This window comes from Oryzias latipes, chromosome 3, assembly GCF_002234675.1.
Source record: "Oryzias latipes chromosome 3, ASM223467v1".
Classification (NCBI taxonomy): Eukaryota; Metazoa; Chordata; class Actinopteri; order Beloniformes; family Adrianichthyidae; genus Oryzias; species Oryzias latipes.
This window is the reverse complement of record NC_019861.2, coordinates 17,178,584-17,205,389: the sequence shown is the minus strand read 5'-3', so window position 1 is coordinate 17,205,389 and position 26,806 is coordinate 17,178,584. Positions and strand designations below refer to the sequence as shown.

At 37.3% G+C, this 26,806-nt stretch overlaps 1 protein-coding gene across 1 annotated transcript in view; it reads left to right on the top strand.

Annotated features, from left to right (window-relative positions):
- Positions 1–26,425, top strand: part of LOC101171316 (ephrin type-A receptor 6) — a 55,379-nt gene extending 28,954 nt beyond the window's left edge. Inside the window, exons 7-20 of the mRNA XM_020713193.2 lie at positions 10,389–10,544; positions 11,231–11,566; positions 16,361–16,485; positions 17,183–17,345; positions 19,805–19,910; positions 20,568–20,635; positions 22,790–22,915; positions 23,745–23,930; positions 24,138–24,199; positions 24,285–24,494; positions 24,575–24,724; positions 24,832–25,025; positions 25,256–25,405; positions 25,652–26,425. Coding sequence (XP_020568852.1) covers positions 10,389–10,544; positions 11,231–11,566; positions 16,361–16,485; positions 17,183–17,345; positions 19,805–19,910; positions 20,568–20,635; positions 22,790–22,915; positions 23,745–23,930; positions 24,138–24,199; positions 24,285–24,494; positions 24,575–24,724; positions 24,832–25,025; positions 25,256–25,405; positions 25,652–25,766 — 2,147 coding nt within the window. The 3' untranslated portion in view covers positions 25,767–26,425. The remainder of the gene's footprint in view (positions 1–10,388; positions 10,545–11,230; positions 11,567–16,360; positions 16,486–17,182; positions 17,346–19,804; positions 19,911–20,567; positions 20,636–22,789; positions 22,916–23,744; positions 23,931–24,137; positions 24,200–24,284; positions 24,495–24,574; positions 24,725–24,831; positions 25,026–25,255; positions 25,406–25,651) is intronic.
- Positions 26,426–26,806: the final 381 nt, after the last annotated feature.

Here is a 26,806-nt window from a genome sequence, read left to right as displayed (position 1 = left end):
CTGATGTCTGTGGTGAAATTCAGTTACTACCTCTGTGGAGATGTTTCATAGAACTCAGCAGGCATTAACCATCAATATGTTGTGTAGACATTTATATACTCCTTGTTTGCTTCTTTTCTATATTTTGTCCCCTCATCTTCAATCATTTAAAGTTAAATTATGCACTTATTAGACGAGATTATTAATAGGAGAGCAGCTTAGCAGCAGCTGTCTCTCAGTGTGTGGTACAGTTTGTCTTACATTCACATCGTCCATCTTTAATCCTTTTTGCTTATTGGTTCTTCCTCTTGATTGAGTCAGGAGACCTTGCCAACACCCATCAGGGTCAGTGATGGTCTTCGTTTTGAAATGTTGACCCACTTTGCACTGAGATATTTTTTACATAACTAAAATGAAGAGACATGACACTCGAAGCAGCAGGAAGAAGGTCAGATGATTTTTTATGCAATGCTGATATGTTATTCTAAACTACTCCTCATCCAAATGTATGTATAAAAATTAAAAAAAGGTTTCTCTTTCTTCAAAATTTTTATGTCCACACTTTACTTGGTGATGCTGTGGTTAGCACTGTTGAATTACAAAGAGAGGGTACTGGTTCACATCTGGTTCTGGTTCACATCTTGTGTCTGTGTGTAGTTTGCATGTTCTTCTCGTGCATCTGTGGGCTTGGGCACTGTGGCGTTCTTCCACATTTCAAAAACATGCTACATAGGTTGCTTGGAGACTCTAAATTGTCCCTTGGATATGAATGTGACATCTGTATGGCCTGTGATGGACTTGCAATCTGTCCAGGGTGTACCCCGCCTTTGCCCAAGAGTAGCTGGGTAGGTTCCAGAATTCCAGTGATCCTAAACAGGAATTGGCAGGTTCACACAATGAATTAAATCTAATTGTTTTTGTAAATAATATTAACTTGCACAAATATACAAAGCATCAATGTTTTTGTTTACGCAATTCCAATTCAAATTAGTTCATATTTTTTGGACTCTAATTTACAGGAGCAAAAAAATGCAAAATTAAGAAGAAAAATATAAGTTGCACTTTTTGGGAAAATGTCTTTATATCAAAATACAAAAAACAGGAACAGACATTTCATCTTCAAATGCAAATCCTAATAACAGAATAGATTGGAATAATAGACTGAATATCTGCAGTATTCTTCTTCCTCTTTTGGCTTCTCCCATCAGGGGTCGCCACAGTGAACAAGTCGCATGGTAAACTTGGCAATGTTTACGCCGGATGCCCTTCCTGACGCAACCTTCTCAAACCGGGCTTGGAACCGGCACAGGGGTAGAGAAGGGAACAGGGAGCAGCCCGGAGTCAAACCCTGGTTTCATGGACAGAAGGCGCCGCAAACCAGCACAAGCTAAACCGGCTCCCTGAATATCTGCAGTATTCACTGATGTTTATTTACTTAATGAATTATAGGAGGAACATATGAACAATAATTCAGATGACCATAGCATAAGGAACACGGTAACAAATCAACTCTTTATTTTACTTCAAATCAGTTGTATTCTTAATCCTGTGTCATTTTGGAACTACTCTGCCAAGGCCGGCGTAAGACTGGGCAGTACAACGGCTGGGTAGCTCGGTTGGTAAAGTGAAAGATTACCACTCAGAAAACCAGGGTTTGATCCCTGGAGGGGAATGGACAATGGTAATGGGGCACTAACCATATCAATGGCAATTTTTTAAATTTACACACAAGTTGCACCAGAGAATAAGTCGCTGCCACGGTTAAACTTTGCAAACAAGCGCGACTTGTGCTCCAAAAAATACAAAACTCAACAAACAAACAAAACACTCATGAATTAAAAGGAGATCATTCTGGTAGGTATTTTGGTCAAGGACATAAAACATAATAAATTCTTATTCTGAGGGATCTAATTTTCTTTTTTCCCCTAAGATGTCTCAGATGTTGTTGCCCTGCACCTGGTCACCTAATAACCACTGTATGTGCTTGTCTGCAAGCTCCTTCTAAACTGTTGTTTTTGTATATACTACACTGAGTTTGTAATAAGAAAAGGTAGAGGTGATTTCAAGAGGTTCTTAGATACTAACACTCTTTAGCTGAAATGCTTATGCTGGGCTCTGCTGTTCGTCAAAGAGCGTATTTGTTTATTTACCTTTTTATGTTATGTGGTCGGTATAGTAAAACAGTGTAAGATTGTTTTTTTTTTTTGCTGTAGAATTGAGAATAGTGTATTTTCCCAACTCTAGCTGTGTTTTGTTTTCAGTCACTGTTCTCATTGCTGGCAGTGCACCATGGGTATCCTGCTCTTCTTGTCAAGCCAGAAAAACACATAAAAGAAAAGATTTCTCTGGGTGAAAGTTTTTTTTCTTTTATGTGCTCATTTTTTAATTCTCCTTGAACTTTTGTTTGCAGTGCTAAAATGTGCTTGCTGACAAATGTTTGTCTGGTTTTTTAGCCTCATATGTAGGATAACAGATTAAAAAATAGATATTTTTATTATACGCATAGAAATGGTTGTGTATCTACTATTTCATTTAGTACTGAGCTCACCAAGTACACTCATTAAGTACCAAGCTCCTTCTAATAAAAACTTCTGAATGTCTTTGATTGCCTTAGGATGCTCTTTTTTTCCAAACAACAAATTATGTTTCATACTTGTTGCCAATTAAGTTAATTAAGCGCTTTAAGCACTTTTCTATTAGAGCTGCTTTCAGTTTTGTTCAGACACACAAATCAATGGCAAAATGAGCTGTGGAGAGCATACGTTGTGCCATATCTCTAACAGCAAACATGCAGTGCATGAAAAGAATACTAACAAATAAAAAGCAATTATTCTCATAAGAGTTAAACGTAGACATGCCAACGTGTTCAATTTTTTTCCAGACTTCGTTGCATTTTCCTTTTGCACAAAACGTTTCAAAGATGCACAAAGAGAATGCACAGTCAACAGCATGGAGAGGAATATTAAACGTAGGTGCAGGCCTTAAATTTAAGCTTGGGTTTTAAAAGGTTAATATTAATAACAATAACAAAATAAATACCTATTTTTGATTCTTTCATTTGTAATTCAATTAGTTTCAGTATGTATTAAATGTGAACCCAAATTTAAAAACCTCTACAGCCTCCCAGTTTAGCATCTCTTCCTTGTTTTCTTTGGACATTTTTTGAGGGTTTTCTAACTTTGCATCAAAATTTTACAGAATCACTGTAATATCTCTACAAAAAAAGACCATTTTTAACCAGTATTTTCATGTGTGCCCAGTTTTGAATATTGCAACGGTTTAGTCAATGTGAGTGTGGCTATATCAACTCAAAAGAATATTTTTCTTTAGTTTAAACAGCTTTTTTTATAACAGATAAAAAAAACGGTCTTTGGAAATCTCTAGTTGAGATTTGTGTTGAGATTTTTTCTGTAGCTGAAATAAGGTTACAGAGGTTTACATTAAGTGACCTAAGAAGTCACAGTCAGAGGGAGACACTGTAAAGTAAAGTGAATGCACCTCTGGGGAAATTGTGACATCAGCTTTTTGTGGTTCAAATTATTGGCTGGTTTAAAAGAAAATCAGCTCCATGAAAGGTAAAATTCAGAAGCAGCATTTCATGAGTCTACAAAAAAGCCTGAGTGTGAGGACAAGGGTTGTAGCAGACAGCTGGAGACCTATAGGTAACGTCGACTTTGAGAGCAAAATCTCCATCCTCTGGGGCAGCAGAGCAAATTTACATACAAGCTCTGCCTTTCTGAGCAGAAGAGAAGGCTTTTGAGGTAAAGCAGCTCAATAACTGTGCATTACTGCCAGAAAAAGGAAAAAAACTCAAATCAACAGAAAGCTGGCTTGATTTTAGAGAGTTATGTGTTCATATATATATATATATATATATATATATATATATATATATATATATATATATATATATATATATACTAGTAGAAGCATTTTGGCTTGGGTGCATGAAAAGATCTATTTTATCTTTAAAAGAAGACATTATCACAAAAAGCAGATGTCAAATTCTAGCTTGCCCTATGTTTGTATCTGAACTTCAGCTCTCATAGTCAACATAAAGCTTGCAGTTACAGGAAAGTATTCAGTTTGGTTGGTTAAATTCCCAATCCAATCATATTTTGATGCCGGAAGTCTTTTAATTATGATTATGCCTTTTTTAGCCAAAAATCAAGGAACCTGTGTCATTTTCCAGATATAGTTTCTGCAGAGTACCTCTCAGTTGTGGGCAGGAATGTTGGCGCAGAGTAACCTTCCCCTCATTTCACATCATTCCTTTGTTTAAACTCTCTCCCACTAGCTTACAGTCCCTCACAACCCCAACCTAACATTATGGGTGCAACAAAATGGCGAGCAATATTGGAGCGATCCAACCGTGCAGTTCTGCATCTGAACTGCCAGCTCAGATGATAAAAAAAAAGGCACACATGGATGTATTTGTCTGCAAGTGACTGCATCAGAATGGAGCAGAGCAGGGAGCTTGTGGCCTGCCGACTGTTGGAACTACCTCCCTACTACAAGTTTTTCAGGTGGCATATTTTTCGTCTACTCTTGATTCACAATGATTTGTGTAACAAAATACTCAGAAATGCATATTAAATCATAATTGTCTTTATATATGTTCTCTATCGTGAAATAATACATGAACATGTTAAAAACACCAAAAGAAGACAATTTTCATTGGTGTGGAGTAATGGATGATGGTAACAACTAATAGAAGTCAAAACAACATTTTATGGTCATGCATTTATTAAATTACTAAATTACATGAATGCAATTTCTATAAGCAGAGTTTATGCTGTAATAAAGATGTGCAATTTGCAAGTACTTGCAGGAAGTTTAGGCGTGAACTTTGTGTGACTTCTGCTGTCTCCTCGTTTTCATTTTGGAACCCTGCTTCAAAGGGTGCTGTGATCAAAGCAGTCTGAGAGGCAGCATGGGGAAAAAAAACGAAAGATGGAAAGAGAGAGAGAGAGAGAGAGAGAGAGAGGAAGGGAGGGAGGACGAGAGTTACCGAGAGAGGATAGGGAAAACCCCAGCGCTCCCAAACATAAGCAGAGCTCCGCATTGACACGTCCATCTCTCCCTCCCAGCTGCCTAAACAAAGGCATCACAGCTTATCAAACCCTGCTTTCTACCCCAACAGCATTCTGCCAGACTGTTCTGACATCTCAATCGAGCACTTTATTATTCTATTCCTTTCATTCAGCGTCAGCCACAAGAGTATTACTCAGATAGGCTGGTTATATCATGACCTAGATAAGGCAACATCATAGAGCTGATTCTATTTGTTCCACATCTTTTCATCGCAGCATCATTTTTGAAAGGAGGCAGTGAATTTGAGGCGAAGCTAATAGAGATGTCTTTTCATTTTCCATTTTAATCAGAGCAGTTATTCTGAGAAAACCAGAAACTCAGCAGTGGGATAAGTGATTACACTCAGTTACTCAGAAATTGAGATGTCTTGGGTTAAAAATCAAACAGTTTGTTTTTCTTTTTTTTTAACAGCCTAACCGAGTTTTCCTGTCAACGTTGACTGCAGCTGACGGCAAAGGCTGGATATTTTCTTTAGCTTGACATATAGTGATGTTTCCCTTTCCTCTCTTTTGCTTCTGACCTATTCATGTCAGGGTGCTACTGAAATCGAAAATAATCATTTATTGGTTCCACCCTGAGAGAAAACTTGTGACCCTAAATTCAGGTAAAGTGGAGAAAGAAATGGGAAATCAATATGCCTCTGGGTTGTTCTGGAGTTACTGTGGCTGTCCTTTTTCTGTTAAGGATGGTGTTTACTCTGGCCTTAGTGTGGCCAGACCAGAGCATCACTCATTCTCTGTGAACTTCCATTTGCATATCAAAGCTCAGAGACCAGGCAAGGTAAACATACTCCATGGCACCACCTGCTTCTGACAATGTAAAGTCTAGAGATGACTTCAAACCCCACTTACCTTCACTCAAAACCATTAGGAGGGAGATCACAGCCATGGAAAACTTCACAGTTGAATTGCTTTTCTTGACAGTTCATTTTCGCTTTCTGATGGATTTAACCTGTTTTTTTTTCCCTAAACAACAATGTACTAATGACAAAAATTTTTTTCTTCTATTCATTATCCATCTCTAGTCCAGAGTTTAGTACAGGATCAGGGGCAGAGCAATGAGGGGGCAGAGGGATTGACCCCGGCACAAAGCTTTGCTCCCCATCAGTTGTCCTGCGATTTTTGAGTCAACGATGACATCATTAAATCAATTCAACCGTCTTTAAACATTGCAAAAACAACAATTACAAACAAAAGTAACATTAAATAACTATAAAATTAACATTAAAGATGTTAACTTATAGTTCTTATTTGCGACCCTTACAAAGTCTTCTGCCCCCCTTCCGCCTCCCCATGTAAAATGCTCTAGCTCCACCACTGTACAGGATAGTTTGGCAGATTTTATGTCAGGGATAACAAGATCATCTCCTATGAGGCCCACAGTGCCAATAATTAAGATGTTTAAAAGATTGATTGAGTAAAAAATCATAGAATAGAGAGAAAAACAAAATAAATTACTTGTCATTTCACGTATACAAGTTTCAAAAGATATTGGCTGTCTTCCCTTTTAACATTCCAATTTAGTGGTAAGCGAAACAGTCAGACTTGGTGGTGCTTTCATACTGTGCTATGGTGCACATGCAATACTTGCAATAGATGAGAAGAACTACTTTTTGAACTACCAGCACTGATTCACTGCTAAGATTTACTTGATTTGAACTTGACCAAACTAAGCATAAAAGATTGTATTTGCAAACCAGAATCAGAGCAAAATCTTTTTAATGTGACAAAAACATAGTTTAAAGATAAACAGCCTTTTTAAATAAGATGTCACTAAACAGTTTGGGGGTTTTTTCAGGTAAAAAAAGGGAGCTGCTTCTACTTTTTTCCACACCCTGCTTTTGAAAGCAAGGCAAGAATTAATACAGCTTTGTACGCAATATTTATCGGCTGAATGAACAAAACTATTCCTGATATTGACATTTCTCGCTCTGTCACTCAAATCATGACTGAATTGGGGATGTTATGCAGGTGCTACTGCCAAACATTTATCAGTCTAGGGTGATAATCTATGTAATGATATTAGCAAAGACATTATTGTTTTTTTTTTTTATCTCTCACGGAGGTGCGTCAGGCAATAAAAAGCATGTAAGGAGAAAAGTAAACAAATGTGAGAAACTGCAGCACCTTTTTATTTAAGATATTAAAAGCGTAAAAATAAACCTTGCCTTTGGCTGCTTTATCATAAATTCTTGATTACATTTCCCAGAGTAATACTTTTCCTCCTCTATCATTTCATTGTCTGTCCCATATAGTGGCATCGTTATCGGCTAATCCTGCTTTTTTTTTCACCAGCCACATAGAGAATGTCTTTCCGCCCTACTTTGCAATAGAAATGATTAGCAATTTAGACATATTCATTATTAGCGCTATCTTTCCATATGGGTGAAAGCAATCTTCAGCCGTTTGGTCAACGTCTGATGAGAATGGACAAAAAGGAGAAAAAACTACAAGGAGAGATAAAGAAAAGTAGCAAAGTAAGAGAATAAAAAAAGATGTGAAAACATAGTCAGAACAAAACAGGTGGGGAAAATACTGATGATAAGTTTTAATGAAAAGAATAACACAACAGGAAAACAATTACAACTGGGGCAGTTGAAAGTAAGACAATGTGAAGAAGAAAGTCTGTCTGTCAGCATCTGCGTTGTAAAAGTGCAGAGAGAGGTTTCTATTTTTTGTTTGTGTTTATGCGTTATTTGCATTTCAATAGCTCATTTTTGGCCTGCATAACATACAACGCAAGTTTATTTTCTAAAGCATATTTTCTGTGCCAGTCCCAAGCCCGGATAAATTGAGAGGGTTGCGTCAGGAAGGGCATCCGGCGTAAAACATTGTCAAGTTAACCATGCGACTCATCCTCGAAAGAGAGGTTGTTTCGCTGTGGCGACCCCTGATGGGAAAAGCTGAAAGAGAAAGAAGATTTTGTGTGCAAAGACAATTCAAAGTGCTTCACATAAGACATTAATATAAGCTATTAAAAGAAATAGTAAAATTATGATCATTAGGGCAAAATGTAAAGAAAGTTGAAAAAAACTAAATCTGATAGAAGCTTAAAATAACAGTGTGGTTGTAAATAAACTCTTGATTACAAACTAATCAAATGCAGGTGAAAATAGGCGGGTCTTTAACCTGGATTTCAATGAACTGTTTAGGCAGATCTAAGGCTTTCTGGAAGTATGTTCAAGATCTGTGAAGCATAGAGCTGAATGCAGCTTCTCCATGTTTGGTTTTGACTCTAGGAACTAACAAAAGACCGGATCCAGATGACTGGAAAGGTCTGGTTGATACATACTGTGTCAGGATGTCAAGCATGTATTATGGTGCTAAATCATTCAAAGCATTGAAAACCAGTAATAGTGGAAAGACCTCAGAACTAGACTGATGTGGTCTACTTTTTTGGTCTTTATGAGAACCCGAGCAGCAAAGTTCTGAATAAGCGTCAGTTTCCTGACTGATTTTTTGGCAATTTTGTAAATTACAGTTACAGTAGTAGTCAAGCAGAATAAAGATGAACACGTGAAATAGTTTCTCTAGGTCCTGTTTAGACACCATCTTTAGTTCACTGTTCACAATACCTGTAACTCCCATCCTGGTTTGCAACATGTCAAAAACAGACTAATACAGCTAAAACAGACATTACTGTGACTACCCTAACTCACAACCTTGTAAGTAATGGTAAATACTTCTTTACCGCTTTTGTACCTTCCGTAACCCCTGTGCTACCCTAGGCACTCTAACATTGGGAATTGGGTCATCTAGACCCCACTAGACAGTGCGCTAAACCTTTTTTCTTCAATCATATGTGATCTTCACTGGTGTCCATGGATTACATTAAATCCTCTTCACCTTTATCCACCTGTGTCATGCTAGGGACAACACGTCAACATACCGCTTTTTCCGGACTATAAGCCGCTACTTTTCCCACCAACTTTCAACCCTGCAGCTTATTCAATGATGCAGCTAATTTATGCTTTTATTTATCGGCCACCAGGAGCGCTCCGGCAGTCTCAGAGGGGAGACTGCCTGCATAATTCTATGTCCATCGACAAGAGGGCTAGTTTTGACATACACACAAGCAGCCAAACAGCATGGACCTCACTTCAGTTGTTGGACACTTACGTCATGGTGCAATAAAAGAAACACCCGTGCCCAGCCGCATCCCACAATCCTTTGGTGCCATTAAACCCAACGTGCACGTGACCGCCACTACAACATGACGCAGCTTTCAAGTTAAAAGCAATCGTTAAAAGCAGAAATCCACCATCACCAACGCGTTTGGAAAAGCCGGTCTGCTACGTGCCAGAAGTTTCCTTCACTGTTGTGGAAGGAAACTTCTGGCGCACGCCTCGCACTCACAGAGCCGCGTACAGCGCACATAAGATTGTGCCACGCGCGCTTATAAGTCACTGCTGCTCTATTTTACTGGTATGTTTTTTTAACCAGCCCTGTTATTTCCACATTGCTGCCGTGTTACTGCCGGAAGGAGGGGAGAGCTGCTATCACGTTCCGCTGCAGCTCCATGCTCCTTCTTAAACACGCACGCAGTTTCAGCACATATACATCCTCAATCTACAACACAGTGTGGCGAACCGGGGGTTAGCCCCGCCTTAAACCCCTAAGACTCATGGGAAGTGGGGAATCTGAGTGTGAATTTTCACACCATAAGTGAGGAAGCTGTGAGCTGAACTGAGATCCATGCTGTTTGGCAGATGTGGGTGTGTTCACATAACTAGGATAAACTACTATTTAGTCCTCCCGCTCTGAGACTACTGTGGTCTCAATGATGTGCCACTTGATTTGGCACAACTTGCAGCTTGTATAATAAACCCAAGTCTGACATCACTTCATATTAGCCGTGTTAATGTAGACATAATATCATCCAATACAGAGCACTGTGTACCACTCAAGACTACTTCAACATTGAGCACAATCAAAACTCAATGGCCTTTTGGACGAGTGTCCGCCCTGTGACTGGAAGGTCATGAGCTCAAACCAGGCCGAGTCATACCAAAGACTAAAAATGGGACCCAAAGCCTCCCTGCTTGACCGCTCACCGCTCACCGCTCCTCCACCTAGGTGTGTGACAGATAATGGAACTTTAACTTTTTATCCATATAAGGCAATCTTGATTATAAGGCACGCTGTCTCACTTAAGTGCACTTTTTTAGTGCTGAAAATGCGACACATACAAGTATGTTATTCAAAAAGGTGCATACACACCTTCAGCCTCAAGAGGAATTCATGCCTTTACAAGATGTGCTTATGTAAAAGCATGTGTTTAGGCTTCTTGTGCATTCTCTGCTTTCTTTTCTCCAGCTTGTAGGCCCGGCTTCTTCAAAGCATATGCTGGGAACACAAAATGCTCCAAGTGTCCTCTGCATAGTTCCAGTCACGACCAGGCTGCCACCATCTGTCACTGCGATAAGGGCTTCTACAGAGCTGCTAAAGACACCTCCACAATGGCCTGCACACGTTAGTCCAACAATCACAATGGACAGTTTTTTTCTTTATATATACATAATTGTGTGGTTTTGGCGCCAAAAAACATTACTTCTTTTTATCCCAGTGATTAACTGAGGCAATTAAAAAAACAAGGTGAGCTTATAGAGGAATATCAGACGCAAACACTTCACTGTGATCCACCAAAAAAGGCTCATAGACTTTTTAAAGAATGAAAATTTATTTAATTTTTGCAATTTCTTTTAAAAGTTTTACTGTATAAATGCAGATGACACGTCAATTTTAGTTTTTTTTAAAGAGTCAGCAAAAGAAAAACCTGCATTTGAGCACAGACAATGCCAGGATGCAGGATTCAGATTAATACTCTTTGGATAAACAAGACCAAAGTGGTCTTACTTCAATGATTGGCAGCATTGTCGGCGGTTTGATCATTCTGACAGATTTGTTTGAACATGCAGCTCATGAAAGAAAAAGTTACATGAGCGATCTTATTTCCAGCGTATATATTTATGTTTTATGACTAACCAAAATGTGCTTTTAATTGAAAATTTAAAAATTTATAATTTATTGAATGATAATTGAACGGAATCATGCACTGGCAAAATGAAACACAATTTAATTTAGAACTTTGGCATTGATTTCCAGCCCAGGTTACTTTTCCTTTGGGCCCTTGTGAATCATTTTGTTCTTTTTTTTAGGGCCTCCTTCAGCTCCCAGGAACCTCGTCTCACTGATCAATGACACCGCTCTCTTCCTGCATTGGAATCCTCCAAGTGACACAGGTGGCCGGAATGACGTCACTTACAATGTCTTGTGCCAGCGTTGTGATGGAAGTATGAGTCAATGCGAGCCATGCGAATCCGACTTGCGATTTATCCCTCGACCACTGGGTATCAGTGGCACGTCGGTGGCAATCCTAGACCTTGCAATGCACGCCAATTACACTTTCCACGTGGAGGCCTTGAATGGCGTTTCTGCACTTGGCGTGGCCGCCCGCTCACTGGCAAATGTTACTGTCACTTCACACCAAACTGGTGAGTCAAACTGAGATGTTTGAGTTTGGCTTTTAGGATGTCTTCATTTTTTTCACTGATGACAGGTTTCTTATCCAACTGCAAAATGTTTGACCTCCACTGTCAAATTTCACATTTTTTTATGAGGACTCAGTTAATTAATAATAGAGTGAATGGTTAATCTGAATAAGTCCTTACTAATAATGATGAATGCAAAACTTTGCTTTATTCTTGCTTATCTGTGTAATTTATGTTGGCAAATACAACTCAATTTTCAATAAGGTTTTTATACATATTGCCAGATTCTAGTTAATCTCATCAAGAAGCTTAAAACAACGTAAATACATATTAAATTTAAAATGCAATCAAAATCAAAAAGATTAACATTCGTAGAATAGCTGAATTGGGCTAAAATTATTAACATTAAAATAGAAAATTGATAAACATTATTAGGATATATTTCAATAAGTAAGTATTCTAATTGCTACCAGTGCCCTAGAACTGCATGAACATGGTGCTTTTTGTTTTAGAAATATCATTTGGCTTTTAATTGTATATTACTGTAAAATTAAAGTAATAACAAACTTAACTTAAGATTTTTCAGTAACTGAACTGTATTTATACAATTTGTAATTTAAAGCTGCAACACAATGATGTTTTGCTTTACCATTCACTCATTAGCAGTTTGGTATGCCGGGAACACTTTTTGTAAGTTACAGTCTCAGTTAGCTCCTGGCCATGAGGTGACATCTGGTCATCATCATTCCATTGCCATGGGATATTTTTATATCAGGATGTTGAACAGCATTTCATGTATTCAGCGCAGGAAAGGTACTGTCAAGCAAATACTTTTGAAAAAAATATGTTGAGTGGGACTTCTTTCATAAGCAGTTACAGACAGACCAGTCTGTGTGAATAAATTAAAAACTTCAAATCCTGACTGAGGTAAAAGTACACAAGTGTAACCCAATGTAGGAAAAAAATATTTTGGTAAAAGATAATTTTGAGAACTTTTTTCTCTTTGTTGAATATGACTGGTTAAGTATACAGAACATATTAGGATTGGCTGACTTAGAAAAGGTTTTTGGGTTTTTATCACATGTCACCAAGTCTATAGATGGTAAGAAAGCTGATTGGAGAAGGAGAAAATGCTAAATAATATCTGCAGAGGAGAACAGGCACACTGGGGATCCTTCTGGGGATCCTTCTACTTGTCAAACCTCTCTCCTTAGTAGACATCCAAATCATTCATAACCAGGCACATATGTAAATCAACAGACAAACTCCTGCAAATTTGACACTTCTTCAGCACTCATATGTCCTTTATCTGGTTTGTTTTCCCCCTCCCTTCTAAAACACACACACATACACATATATAAATTCTCTTCTCACCCTCCTCTGGTGGTTTCTAGGCCTGGGAGTTGAGGGTACTGCACAGTATCTTTGCTCTTCCTAGCAATGCACTTTTCCAGAGATCATTTTGGAGTTAACTCCCCCAAGTGCTCCAATCACTCTGGCCACCATTGTCGCCTTCACATTTGCAGGCCTTCTCCAGCTCTTCCCTGAGGCCCTGGCATTTCTCCAGCTTCCCGTGTTCCATCCTCCTGATGTTGCTATCCATCTAATAATCATATTTTCATAAGTAATTTATTTTTTTCATTATTTTCAATCAATTCATTTGTAGAATTTTACTCAGGTAGTTACGCTCTTTCTAAAAGAAAGCTGTTTCTTTAGTGATGGTAAACTCTCACCCTATTCTCCTTAAAGGCAGCAAGCCAGAGCAGCGTGAGCCGGAAGTTCTCAGTAGCAGAGCGAGCATCACTCTGCTCAGGTTTCTCTGCAGGCTGGCTGTGGCTCAGCCGAGCATTTGTCACTAAAGATTCCGCCCACTGTGATACCTTGTGAAGATGAAGTTTATGTGATGGAAGTTTGTAGAAGTGATTAAAAATGGGCTCCTATAGTGAGAGCAGAGGGGGCAGCCACAAAAGCAGCTGTCGTTGCAAGAGGTGATCTTCATTTACACTATTTTTAGCCTGTGTTAAATATGAATTAGGATATGGTTCCTTTGATAATATAAACAATTTATAGTATAATTGCAAAACTCATACATTGATGGGTTACGTACATTGGATTTACGTGAATGTCAAAGAAACATTGTGCTTGAAAGTGTCATAATGGTCTTTCCCTGTAGAAAGCCCCCTGTGTTTAACACGAACCTTTCAACAGGAAAAACAAAGAAACTAATGTACAGTTGAAAGAAATAGGATCAAACTGTGTAAAGACCTCACAAACATTCATCAAAGAGTGCAAATGGGAAGAAAAAAGAAAGAACAATACCTCTGAATTTTTCAGCATGACTAACCCCCTTGTACCAGTAGTTTAAACAGTTTGGTATTCCAATGAAATCAAAGTGATTAAATCTGATTCTAGAGAGGTAAAAGTTCATCATGATTTCTTTTTTTTTAGCTTTATAACAATACAACTTACAACAATAATATCCATCACAATTCCTAACAATTATTTGAGTTTATTTTCCAATGACAAGATGTCAAACACTCAATGCATATGGGAAAATTTTCCACTGTTTTGCGGTGTCCTGATTCAGGCGAGGATTCTTGCTCTTTCGTTGCTCGCCTCTCCCTTCTGTTGGTTCTCTTCTGTTTTAACCCCCCCCCGCTCTGGGAATAAGCCTGTCTTCTATTTTTATGCTCAGATGCTGGGGAGATGCAACCTCATGGGATTTCTTTACAGCTTTCCCTGAAAGGCTTTCTGTCCTTCCTTTATTCGCTTGCATATCTCTTGCTGAATTTTAACCCATTTTGGCAACCTTCCTTGAAATCTTTTCATGACATGGGATCTTCCTATATTTGTGTCCTTCTCCATCGTCAAAGGAGAGACTGATTTCTTTGAAACTATCAGTTTTATCTCACATCAGGGGTCAGAAGGGTAAAGAGTGGTTTGCTCTGTTATTGATAGTTTTTTGGTTATGTCAGTCTATAAAAATTTCTCCAAAATATGATTGTTATGAACACGTTATATCCCAAAAAAGATAAGTAGGGGACACGTTTGCTAAAACAAGAAAAGGAAAAATTCATTGAATGCCTCATATGTAGTTTGTTTGAAGCTACTTGTAAGAAATTAGATGCACATTTTAGTGCAGGAGTTTGGTTATTGAAAAGTTTATTTTAAAAAGTAAGCAGTTTTGAAACACATCAAAAATTATTATTTTGCTCATTTATTTATGATTTTTGCTTTTTTATAGATTGTAATCTAATTAACATGTTAAAACACATTTAACAAAAAAAAAAGGACAGGAGTTGATCTTTAAGTAGGAAAAATATGCCACAAATATAATTAACATAAATGTGTGACAACCCAACAGAGCCACAACAAATAAACACATTTTAATTAATCCAGTGTTGCTCCTCTGGAAACCTTGGGTAGGTGGCGTTTGCCCAATAGCCTGGCTGGTTTATAAGAGTCTGTTCTCCCTTGGTTTCCTCTTTTGGCCAGACCTCACAGCACAGCTACAGAAGCAACACTCAGCCAAATCTGCAGCAACCAGCATCTTCCTCAGCACTGCTAACTCAAAACAAGTGGCATTAATTTAACTGACAATGAACTCGAACAAACTGATGGAAGTGTTCAAAAGTAGTGGCACGTATGTTCAGTTTCAGGTCAAAATATGTAATATCATCTCTTTGGTTAAAAAACCAATGAGATGATGTTCTGTGCAGTTTTTTAAATGAAGGCAACAAATGTCTGAATAAAATGAATGTGAAATTATAGTGAACAGTGACTGAAGGGTTACAGTCATATTAAAGTGGCTGTGGCATTTTATGCTGCCATTACAAAGACGGAAAAAATAAAATTATGCTTTACATTTATCTATATCATCAATAGTCAGTCTGAAATAAAAAAAAAAACTATTATAGTAAGCTTGCATGGACTTATGATGAATGCAAACTTAGATGTGTACAGATTTCTCAGCTTTTTTGATATATTTCCATAAAAGGAGTCTTTGATCTGTCGAACTCTGAAGGATTTCTGTCTCTTGTGACAAGCTATGATTTTCCTTTCACCCTTGTGTTTTCAGCTGAATGCAGTTTTAGATAACCTTTAATGTACCATCTATTCCATAGAGTACTGAGCAGAGCCGATTATGTTTTTCTCATATGTGAGAGCAGTTTTTGACAACTCCCTGGTTCTGAATTTGTATTCCGGTGAACAACTTCCAAAACTACATTCCGTACGAGCAAGGTTTGGAACTTTTAAGTTGCTCTGTTACTCTGTTTAAGCTGCAGCTTTATACATAATTAATGGTAAATATTTGAATCTGTTCTTGGCTTTTTTGCAATGTCAGATGGAGCCTGGAGTAAACCAATCGCCTGCATTCAGTTATGTGACAGATGCCAAACAGAAGCTGATTATTTCAGCCCCTGTCCACATGCCTGCTGCTCTTGTTTGCGCTTTAAAGCCTTAAATCCTTTGGTCTGTGGCTGCATGGCTCTTATGATTACTAATCAAACTTCTGTATTCTGTTTTGAGGTACCCGTCTCTAACTGTGCATTTCCTTCAGATTTTTCTCCAATGCCTAGAGCGAGACATGCCTGGTGTCACTTAATCCCTGTTTCCACACTCTGTTTTTCTGAGTAGGCGGCAAGATTTTTAAGCCTGCAGCAAACTTTCCTTTTTTTTTCTCCTTCAGACATTTCTATGAAGTTATTCTCAAAACTAGAACTAACAAGTTAGTCCTCTCAGATTTATAATTAGAGCTGTCTAAACTATCTGCCCCTCTTTGGATTGCACTTTCAGGCCCAGTTCTTGTGGGTGCTGTCAGGAAAGACTGGGCCTCTCTAGATAGCATCGCCCTCTCCTGGTCAGAAGTGGAGCAGCCTCCTTCCGCGATATTGGATTATGAAGTCAAATACTATGAAAAGGTAACACATGAATTCAGAGGGTGTGTGGTAAGAATAAAAAGAGAAAGTTACCGTTCACGAATAGTATAGATAATCAGACACACTTGGTACAAGTTTCTCCTGTCACCAAGTGCATGTTGGGAGTAAGAAATGGTTAAGACCTACTTGAGAATTCAAATTTATGAATGAATAACATAAATCAATTGTCACTGAGAAATGTATTGTTTTAAAATGTTATCTGTAATATTGTTTCTGCCAAACGCCTTATATAGTTAGCAAATATTTCCAAGTGTAGAATTATAATAATATAATAATCAACAGATCAATAAGTAAACTTAAAAAAAATAGAATAGAAATTTTTCATCTTTTATTTTTGCTGTTTTCTTAAAATCCAGTAAAAATTTCTGACATATTTAACCCACATTGTCTGCTAATATCAACCACACCAGCATTAAAGTCTGCACATGAATCATCTGTTGTTCCTGTTTTGGTGTTTATTTGAAGCTCCAGCAGGTCATCCTGATCATGGCAGCATGCCTAAATGAATGAAGCTATCTCAGTTTGCTGAGGATTTTTGTCAGATGTTGAACAGATGTATTGGCTGACCTGTTGTTTGTTTGGATGTGTTGCCAACTACTGTATAATTTGTTCAGTATTAGGTTTGATGGCTTATGAACAAAGACATTGTGGATTGTTTTCATCCTTCATGCCTACCCAGGAGCAAGAGCAACTGAGCTACTCTTCCACACGAACCAAAACCCCCAGTGTGGTGGTGACAGGCCTCAGACCATCTACTGTTTATGTCTTCCATGTGCGAGCCCGCACAGCTGCAGGCTACACGGCTTATGGGTCCAGCTTTGAGTTTACAACTGCAGCTGAAGGTATGCATGCACTGATGCATGTGTTCTTGTTGGTTGAGGTCTAGCAGCTGAATTCAGTCCTACAGTTTTGTTCTGGAATATCTGACAAGTCGTTTAATCCCAAATGGATCCAATTGAAACAAAGCAGGAAACTAAAGAAAGGTGTTAAACAGGATTCTACAACCTGAGGATCTGGACCCACGTGAGGCACAGTTATCCCTCCATTGAGGCTCTTTAGCTTAGAATAAAAATGATAAAAACTTTAAGCAATTATGGGTTTGTAGTTCGGTTTCATTTGTTTTAATTGATAAAAACTGAGCAAAATAATAGTAAATAAAAGCTTTAATCTTTTGTTATTAGAATAGGTTTAAAGCAGATATTCATATCTTCTGCTGCACAATCGTGTTTAGTTGCTGTTCAGAGACAAAGTATAGAGGTACAGAATTGCATTTCCATGTATAGATTTTTAAAAACTGGATTCCACACCAAAGCTGTGTAATTTTTAAAAGGAAAGACAAAAAAGGATGATGGGGCCCCAAAGTCATAATGATAGAAATTGCTTTTTGTCATTTGCTTTCTTGCATTTTAATTTAACTCAATCTGCTGCAGCAGGAGGATCTTATTTGACACAAGGTGTATTTTATTTTGAAAGGAACTTGTAAAAGTAAAAGTTGTTAAAATTTGATCTATATTTAAAAAAATCTAACATAATAATTATAATTAGATTATTGTAAATATTAAAACACTACTTTTCTTTAAATGAAAGTCCTCCAAAACATAAAATAAGAGTATTTGTCTAAACGCTGAAATGCCCATTTGCAGCTTTAGGTTTTGATCAGTTAGAAACTGGACTCAATGGCTCTTTTAGCATTGAAGCTTGCAGGCCCCTGCTGTAGATAAAGAATCTGAAGCTCATTACAGAAGTGCTTGATAGACTTGATTAGACTTGAAAAAAAACATATAAGCATTTAGTCCATTTAACATTACACACCCACCTCATACTCTTACTCTCTTTTTCTCATTTTAATTGAAGATAAAGCAAGAAGGTTTATCTCCTTGGTTCAGGAACATACTTAATACACTCATAAAGCATGTGAATATCCCATCAACTAATAGTTAAGAACACATTTTTTCAAGTCATGATAAATAGCTATTTCAGGTTGGATGAAAGTCAGGTGCGGCGTGATGTCTCTTGGACTAAACAGCGTTGGTAAACTCCGCCAAACAGGCTGTCAGGGAGGGTTTCAGCGCTGCTGGGACCGGCAGCAAGCCAGACTTTTGGCACACATTAAAGAGAGCAAACATTATTGTGTTTTTTCTAATTAGACACAATGTTTCTGCAACACTGCAGCGTAGTTTAAATTCATGATACTTTCCATCTGGCATGTAGTTTTGATTATCTTTAATGGACACATTCCCTCATGTTGTTCAACACACTTATTTAGTTTTGGGAGAGTGTGGGAATTCCCTGTTGCAAATTCCAAACTGCTAAAAAAAAACTTTAGTTTTTGCATAGATAATATGTTATTTCAATGTACTAATACGTTTTAATAACTAGTTAGTACAGGGTGTTTTCAGTTAATTTGTCAATAAATGTCAAAATGTAACATAAAACAGTTAAAACTGTTCGGATTTCTTTAAAAAGACATTCTTCCTCATGTTCACTGGTTACTTAAAAAATTAACGTTTTCAGAATTTTTGTGCGACTTTTAGATTGCATTACTGCAAAAGTCTCTAGATAGGATTATAAGTACTTACACTGTTTAGACTAGAGGATGAAATCATTTTCCTACATTTTGTTAATTTTTCTTTATTTTTTCTAATCAAAGCTTTACTGAGTTTCATTTTCTGTGATTTCTTGTATTGCTTTTGATTAATGCTTAAAATAAGCCAGTAAAATAAAATAAAACCAATCAAATCAACTAACATCATACAGAATTGGAAATGTTGTATAAACAATAGTTTCTAATTTTGCTTATAAGGAAAAAAATATTTATACTTTTCTTCCTTCCTTTTTAAGAATTGAATGGGTTTTAGAAAAATTAAAATTGATAAACACTCCAGTTTTTAAGGTCTTTATGAATACGATTTTTTATGCTCACAGAGTTTTGCAACAAACTTATTCTGATCTTTGCATAATTCAATTATTTGATTATCTGTTTGATCGCTTGGAAACAGACTTTAACCCTGGCAAAAAAGTTGGACCTTTTGCTTTCAATAAAATTAAATATATAAATGAAATATAATAAATCAAAGCATTAACAATAAAACTGTTCAGATGTAATGTATGTATTTTTTGTAGCAAACAAAGTTCTGAATAAAGTAAAAAGCAATTAGTTTAGCATTGTGCCAAGAAAACTTCATTATTATTTTAGTCACAGTTGATTTGAATTTTCAAGGGGAAACTGCTTGTAGTCACAGCTCTAATTTGTCCTCCTTTCATTCATCTTTCTTTCATTTCTTCATCTGATGTTTTTCAGATCCAGAAGTTGCTGATCAAGGTCAGGTCCTGGTGGTTGTCACGGCATCTGTAGGCGGCTTCTCCCTTCTGGTGATCCTCACCCTCTTCCTCCTCATCACTGGACGGTCAGACATCCTCTGTTTAGAAACGTTACATAGACACACACTCAGAGACACACATTTATCTATAATCTCAGGAGTTACAACAAGAAGTCTCTTAATGGACTTTTTTTTTGCAGCTCAAATCACACACTCTTATTTTCCAAATGGCTGAACCAATTTTCTGCCTAATTACTCTCCATGTTATGCACGTACCAGCAGTTTGCTCCATTTCATTAACCTGCAGCGGTTGGTCCAGACTGCCTGTTTCAGTCTGCCTCTGGTTCACAGCATTTTACCATTAGTGTCATATTTTAATAAACAATAAAAAATGGCCAAAAACTTGTGCTACTTTGTCAAGATTTATAACCAGGCGGAAGTGATCATCTTTGATCACACAATTTAAAGTAACATAAAAAAGTGTGGCTCCACTATGGTTCACATTACAAAAGATCAACACAACTAACACAACAATTGTAGCAAAACATTTAAATTATAAATAAAATTACTAGATCGTATGTATAAGAAAACAATGCACATAGTTTTATTTCATTGACTCTGTTATCTTGGTTTCTCTTTTTACAATAAAATAAGGCTTCTAATAAAACAAATGATGATTATGGTTTATAGGAATGCAATTATTTTGGTATTTTGTGTTTTGATAAGCTGCCTTGACTTGTTCAGGTGTCAGAGATACATCAAGGCCAGGATGAAGTCAGAAGACAAGAGAACTCGCTTTCACAGTGGACATGGTACTGAATTAAACAATTTCCTGTATGTTTGTGTTCTTTTCTTATCTCAGATTGACATTAAAAAACAAAGTAAACACCAGACAAGCTCTCAGCCCCATTTTGCCACTAAAAGAGATTTTTTTCCAAAGTATCAAACTTAGTTTTGTGTACAGCCACAGGCTTGTCCTTCACCCTTTTATTGCTCTTGCTGCAACTTTCCTTTTTAAGTTTAACAAATAAATGTTTAATGCAGGGAAAGTTTAAAACCTGAGGTTTAATTACAAAAGTTGCTGGATTAACTGCAGTTCCATTCATCACTAGTTATTTTTTTTCTGCGTACACTTTATGCTGTTGTGTTCTGGGGAACGCATCAATACAGGATGCCAGCAGCGGTCAGGAAGCAGCAGAAAAGGCTGAGCTCAGAGGCCCTGGAGACAGCGGAGGTGGAAGGAAGACTCCAAATGAATCTATCTCAAACAAAACTTTTAGCCCTCTGCAGTGTAGCTGACACAGCTTAAGTACACCCAGTCCCCAGCTCAGCTGCTGCAAGTGTAAAAAGGGCTGCTTCAAGTTACCATTTATGCCAGTCATCACCCTAAAGATGACTCACTGCAGCAACAAACCCAGTCCCATCCAGACAGAAGGATGCTGACTTCCTATTGCATGTTTATGATGCTTTGAGACATTTTCTCTTTCAGATTTTATTTTCTGCAATTTTAGTTTGCTACATCTCTTGAAAAAATAAACTGCCCGGCCCAGGTCCGTTGAATCAATTACTTCTGTCTTTTTCAGAACAAAAGGCACCAAATTGGAAATTCTGGGTTTGGTTATATAGACAGTAAACCAAAATCAAATCAACCTTTATTTATAAAATGCTTTTCATTCCCTAAGGTTGCTCAAAGTACCGTGCATAAGAACAAAAAAGACAAATAATTCAAAAACACAAAAGACATTCTAAAAAGAGTAATGTACACATATTTGTCTTATAGTCACCCCGCCTCAGTCCCACCCACCTAACATACACACATATTCATTATAATACCAGCTTGGCAAAATACCATAGCCCCACCCACCTAACTTACCAGCATGAACCTCAACCCCTCATATGAAATAACAAAACATGGCCTTATAACTGTGTCAATGAAACGTATGGCTTGGAACCAAAATACCAAATGGATCAAATAGTAAGATGTTTTCTACACAATCGTGATGGCTTGTTAAGTCAATTAAAATAGGTCACGTAAAAATCAGAGAACAAAAAATGTATATTTATCAAAAACTGTCGCAGATAAAACAAGGCACCATAACAACAATCACATGTTGCAATAGTGCAATAACGATTATGTGCAATACATGCAAGTATGTATATATCCATAGTTCCACAAATTCTTCTATTGTTCTTTTCTATTGTTCTTTTCTTTGTTCCATATATATATATATATATATATATATATATATATATATATATATATATATATATATATAAATATATATATTACTTTATCTATATTGCACAAACTGCTGGAGAGCACCAGGATTTTCGTTGTCACAAGCTTCTTGTGTAAAAATGGCAATAAAGGATATCTAATTCTTCTGATTCTGACATCAAACTACTAATAACTACTTAGGTTTGTGCTCTATATGTGCAACATAACCTGAAAAAAATTCCTGCTGAGACTACACAAAATATAAATAGAATATCTATTATCTCCTTATCCTTTAAAGTTTTAACAATAAACTTTGGGATGTTACTGGATTCAGTTACAATGGGTTTGACAAAACTGTTTTTCTAATTAAAATATGCTGTTTTAAAGGTGTGTTCAGCCAGGTGAGGCTTTAAGTTAACAGTTTCTAAACCACACAGTAAAGCACAGAGTCAGAGTGCGTTCAGCAGTTACAGTTAAGAGAAATTTCATGTATTAAGTATTGCACCGTCTTGTCCCCTTTTAACCATCTCAAAGGTAACTTAAGTTTTGGGCTCATTTTCTGCTACACATAAACTTAGAAGTCCCCTTATTATCAAAGTAACCAGTTTTAGTTAGCACTACTGCACCAATTCTTCATAAATAGTTATAATTTTCCTGTTTGTCCATAACTGCACTGCACTACAGAATCATGCTAACCATTTTATGTTTACATTCACAGCATGTTGATAATATGCTCCTTGTCTGCTAGTTCCATTTTCTGGGATAAAGACGTATGTGGATCCAGACACGTATGAAGATCCCACTCAGGCTGTGGAGGAATTTGCCAAAGAAATCGACCCGTCTTACATTTGTATCGACAGGGTCATTGGTTCTGGTGAGTCATTAAAAGTACTAATTTATAAATTCAGAAAGATTGTTGCCTATAGGTTTATCAGCCCGTATCAGTAGTGCTAGCATGAAATGAAATGAAATCTTTTTTATAAATATTTACTTAATGTCTTTTGGCATTGAGACATTCCCTGTGATATGGTACTTGACAATTCAAGAAGGTGTTCATTTTTCTCCTTTTTAATTGACGCATCAGTCAAAACTTTAGTTAATCAAATTTCATTTCTACTTTGTTTATTAAGCCAGCATCAAACAAAGTTTACTCTGAATTTTTCCTACTTTTTTAATGCTTCTTCTACTCTGGCCATTATTTTGTAGTTCAGCACTAGATATGTCTGTGCTAAAATGATTCGTACACTCGCAGAAGAAACATGATCTCAATAAATGTAGAGAAAACTATTAAAGAAAATGAACTCCATAAAGTTTTAATTTTACATTTTTATTGCCACTTTTAGCAGCGTATTTTAAGAAATTGACTGCATCTTAAAGAAGCAAAACCAGTGCTTCCTGCTATGAACTATGTGTGATGGCTCATTAAGTTCAGTAGACTGTATATCTGAGTGCATTCAAGAGGGATGGCCGTTTGTTCGTTTCCTGTCACACATGTGCCCTCTTGTGGAGTTATGATGCTATTACTTATTTTAGGTGGAGAAAATCCAGAAAGTTATCCAAATGAGTTCATTCTAAAACCTGTTTATATCTTTATAACCTGAGCAATTTAAAGTTTATTTAAGGTTTATTTAAAGGGTTTTTTTTCAAGGAAAAGAAAAAACCCTTGGTTTGCTTTAGCTAAGAAATATAATGCTTTCCTGCAGGTGAATTTGGAGAAGTATGTAGTGGCCGTTTGCGCATACCAGGGAGGAAAGATGTTGCCGTGGCAATAAAGACTCTAAAGGGGGGCTATATGGAACATCAGCGACGTGAATTTTTGCGCGAAGCCTCAATAATAGGACAATTTGACAACTCCAACATCATCCGGCTGGAGGGAGTAGTGACCAAGAGTAAGTTTTCCCTTTTTTTCGGTGTGTCAGACAGTGAAAAAATGATGTTGGTTATTGTAAGAAATGCAAAAGAAGAAATAAGTTATGTTTGGCGAAACTTTTTTTTTTTTAGATTTGGCATATTTTTTGGCATGATCTTGCACCTCAGATTCTGGATGTTTTTTTCTGCCGTTTATACTATGTGTTACCTGGATGCTTTATTCTCAGGCAGGCCAGTCATGATTGTGGTGGAGTACATGGAAAATGGAGCACTTGACGCCTTCCTTCGGGTGAGAAACCACATATGCTTACTGTTTCTTCTTTCAAAACCTTTTTTGCACTGTTTTATTTCTCTGTTTCTTACAACTGTGGCAGACACGTGATGGTCAGTTTACAGTGCTCCAGCTGGTTGGCATGCTACGTGGCATTGTGGTTGGCATGACGTACCTTTCAGACATGGGCTACGTCCACAGAGACTTAGCAGCCCGGAACATCCTCGTGGACGAGAAATTAGTTTGTAAAGTGTCTGATTTCAGCATGTCCCGCATCCTGGAGGACGATTCTGAAGTGACTTACACATCCACAGTAAGTGAGAAATTGTTCTGGAAAAACACAAAACCATTCTATATGTGAATACAGCAATATTCTTCACTTTTTTGTTTCAGGGAGGAAAGATACCAATCCGCTGGACAGCACCAGAGGCGATTGCTTATGGCAAATTTTCCTCAGCCAGTGATGTGTGGAGCTATGGCATTGTTATGTGGGAAGTGATGTCATATGGCGAGAGGCCCTACTGGGAAATGTCCAATCAAGATGTAAGCGTCTCATTGGTTAAAATCTTTGATGACAACTGAAGGGCGATGAGAGAAAAAAGGGAGGGTAAAAAAGTCTCAGTAACTGCCATTGTTGATATTTATCTCAGGTCATTTTATCAATTGAAGAGGGCTACCGCCTACCTGCACCAATCGGCTGCCCTGTAACTTTGCACCAGCTGATGCTGCACTGCTGGCAGAAGGAGTACAGCCAGCGGCCACACTTCAGCGATGTGCTTTCTTTCATTGACAAACTCATAATTAACCCCAGTGGTCTGCTGACGCTGGTCAATGATGCTCTTAGGTGAGTGCTCAATTATACAGTAAAGTAGATTTGCAACTGCAAAAATTAATAATTCAACTGATCAGAAAATTACATCACCAAAAAGTACAAAGTCGTTTCAGACATTATATAGGAAATCGGTGTTAGAATTTCAGCTCTAAACACCTCTTATTTTTACTTAATATTTACTTCCCAGCTCAAACATAACTAACTCATCTTTCTGTGTCCAATTAACTTTTCTTTCTTCACAGTTTCCCCGACTCCCCAGATGACATGCCAGACTACCCTCTCTTCATCTCTATAGGCGACTGGCTTGACTCCATCAAAATGAGCCAGTATAAAAACAACTTCCTAGCAGCTGGATACACAACACTGGATTCCATTTCAACCATGAGTATAGAGTGAGAAACGTCAAATTTTACAATCTACAGCTAAAGTATGAATGAAGGGAGTCTTAAAAAGGCAGCTTCATGGAAAAAGAAAAAAATAAGATTGTAAAAAAAAAAACAAAACATTTTTTTGGAGCTTGTTCATTTATTATGTTCTTGTAACGTACATAAAAAATCACTTTTCTAAATGCTTTTTTGTGAGGCATTTTTTTACCCTTCTGTTGTTAAAAACCTAATGAGACTTCTCATCCTCTTTAGTGATGTCAAACGCATCGGGATCTGTCTGATTGGCCACCAGAGGAGAATCATCAGCAGCATTCAGTCTCTTCGCCTGCAGCTTCATCACATCCAGCGCAGTGGCTTTCAAGTGTAAAACTCCTGCGCAAAGCCAGACTGTGTATGCACAACAAGCGGAAGTTCCATCTTCATCCAACTAATTGCACAAACACCAGACTGTTAGGTGCTACCGGTACTGAAGGCTGCTCATGTCAGAGCGTTCTCTACTAGACCATATACCGTCTAGCCAACATGCACTCACCATCTTCTGGATCATCCTAAGGAAACAACAACCAGCCTCTATCAGCATTGGCTAAAGCCTCTTTATTATGTGAGCAAGTACTAGCATTCACTTGACTTTAGATCTTTCTCCTCACTAGTGGATAATCAAGTGTTTGCCATTACCTCTTCTCTTTTCAAGTGACAATCCAATGGCTTCTATTGACTTTAAATGGTCTCAAGTCTTTTACCTCATGACTAGGGTAGACAAGGAGAGGATAATTCTTGTAGTGACATATGGGACATTATGTCAGTGTCTGGTTTTAACATTTAAAGCTTGTTTATGTTACAGTTTATGAAAAATAATGACTGAATGACAACTAATTTGTGTTTCTATGGAATGAGGACCACTGAATGTCAATGGACTTTAAACAAATGTACGTTTCCTCCTCATGATTATCTGGTGTGTCTAGTGTAAAAAGTCTTGTGAAAGTTGTATGTTAAGTTCATGAATAAACAATTCTATTTTAATACTTAGTTTTTTTTTCAGATTTGAAAGATTTTGGGCTTTATTTGATTCCTCATGAATACAAACGGACATGTATAAATGATTGCTCTCAGTTTGTCATCGGGTTTGTTTGACTTGAGCTTTTAATTTTTCCTAAAATCCACCAAAATTCCCTTACCCTGTTTGCATGTAAAATGAAATTCCTGAACCATATTCCTAAATTGTTCCTACTTTAACCTGATTGTTCTTTCCACCACTAATACGAAGCTGCAGTTTCATCCAAGTAATGTTGCAACAAGCAGGCCTCTAGAGAAACCAATAAATACCTACAAAAATATCTATTGCTTCAAAAAAATGTAATATTACCTTTTCTTTTGTTGTGTTATTAAAAAATGTTTTAAATTTGAGAA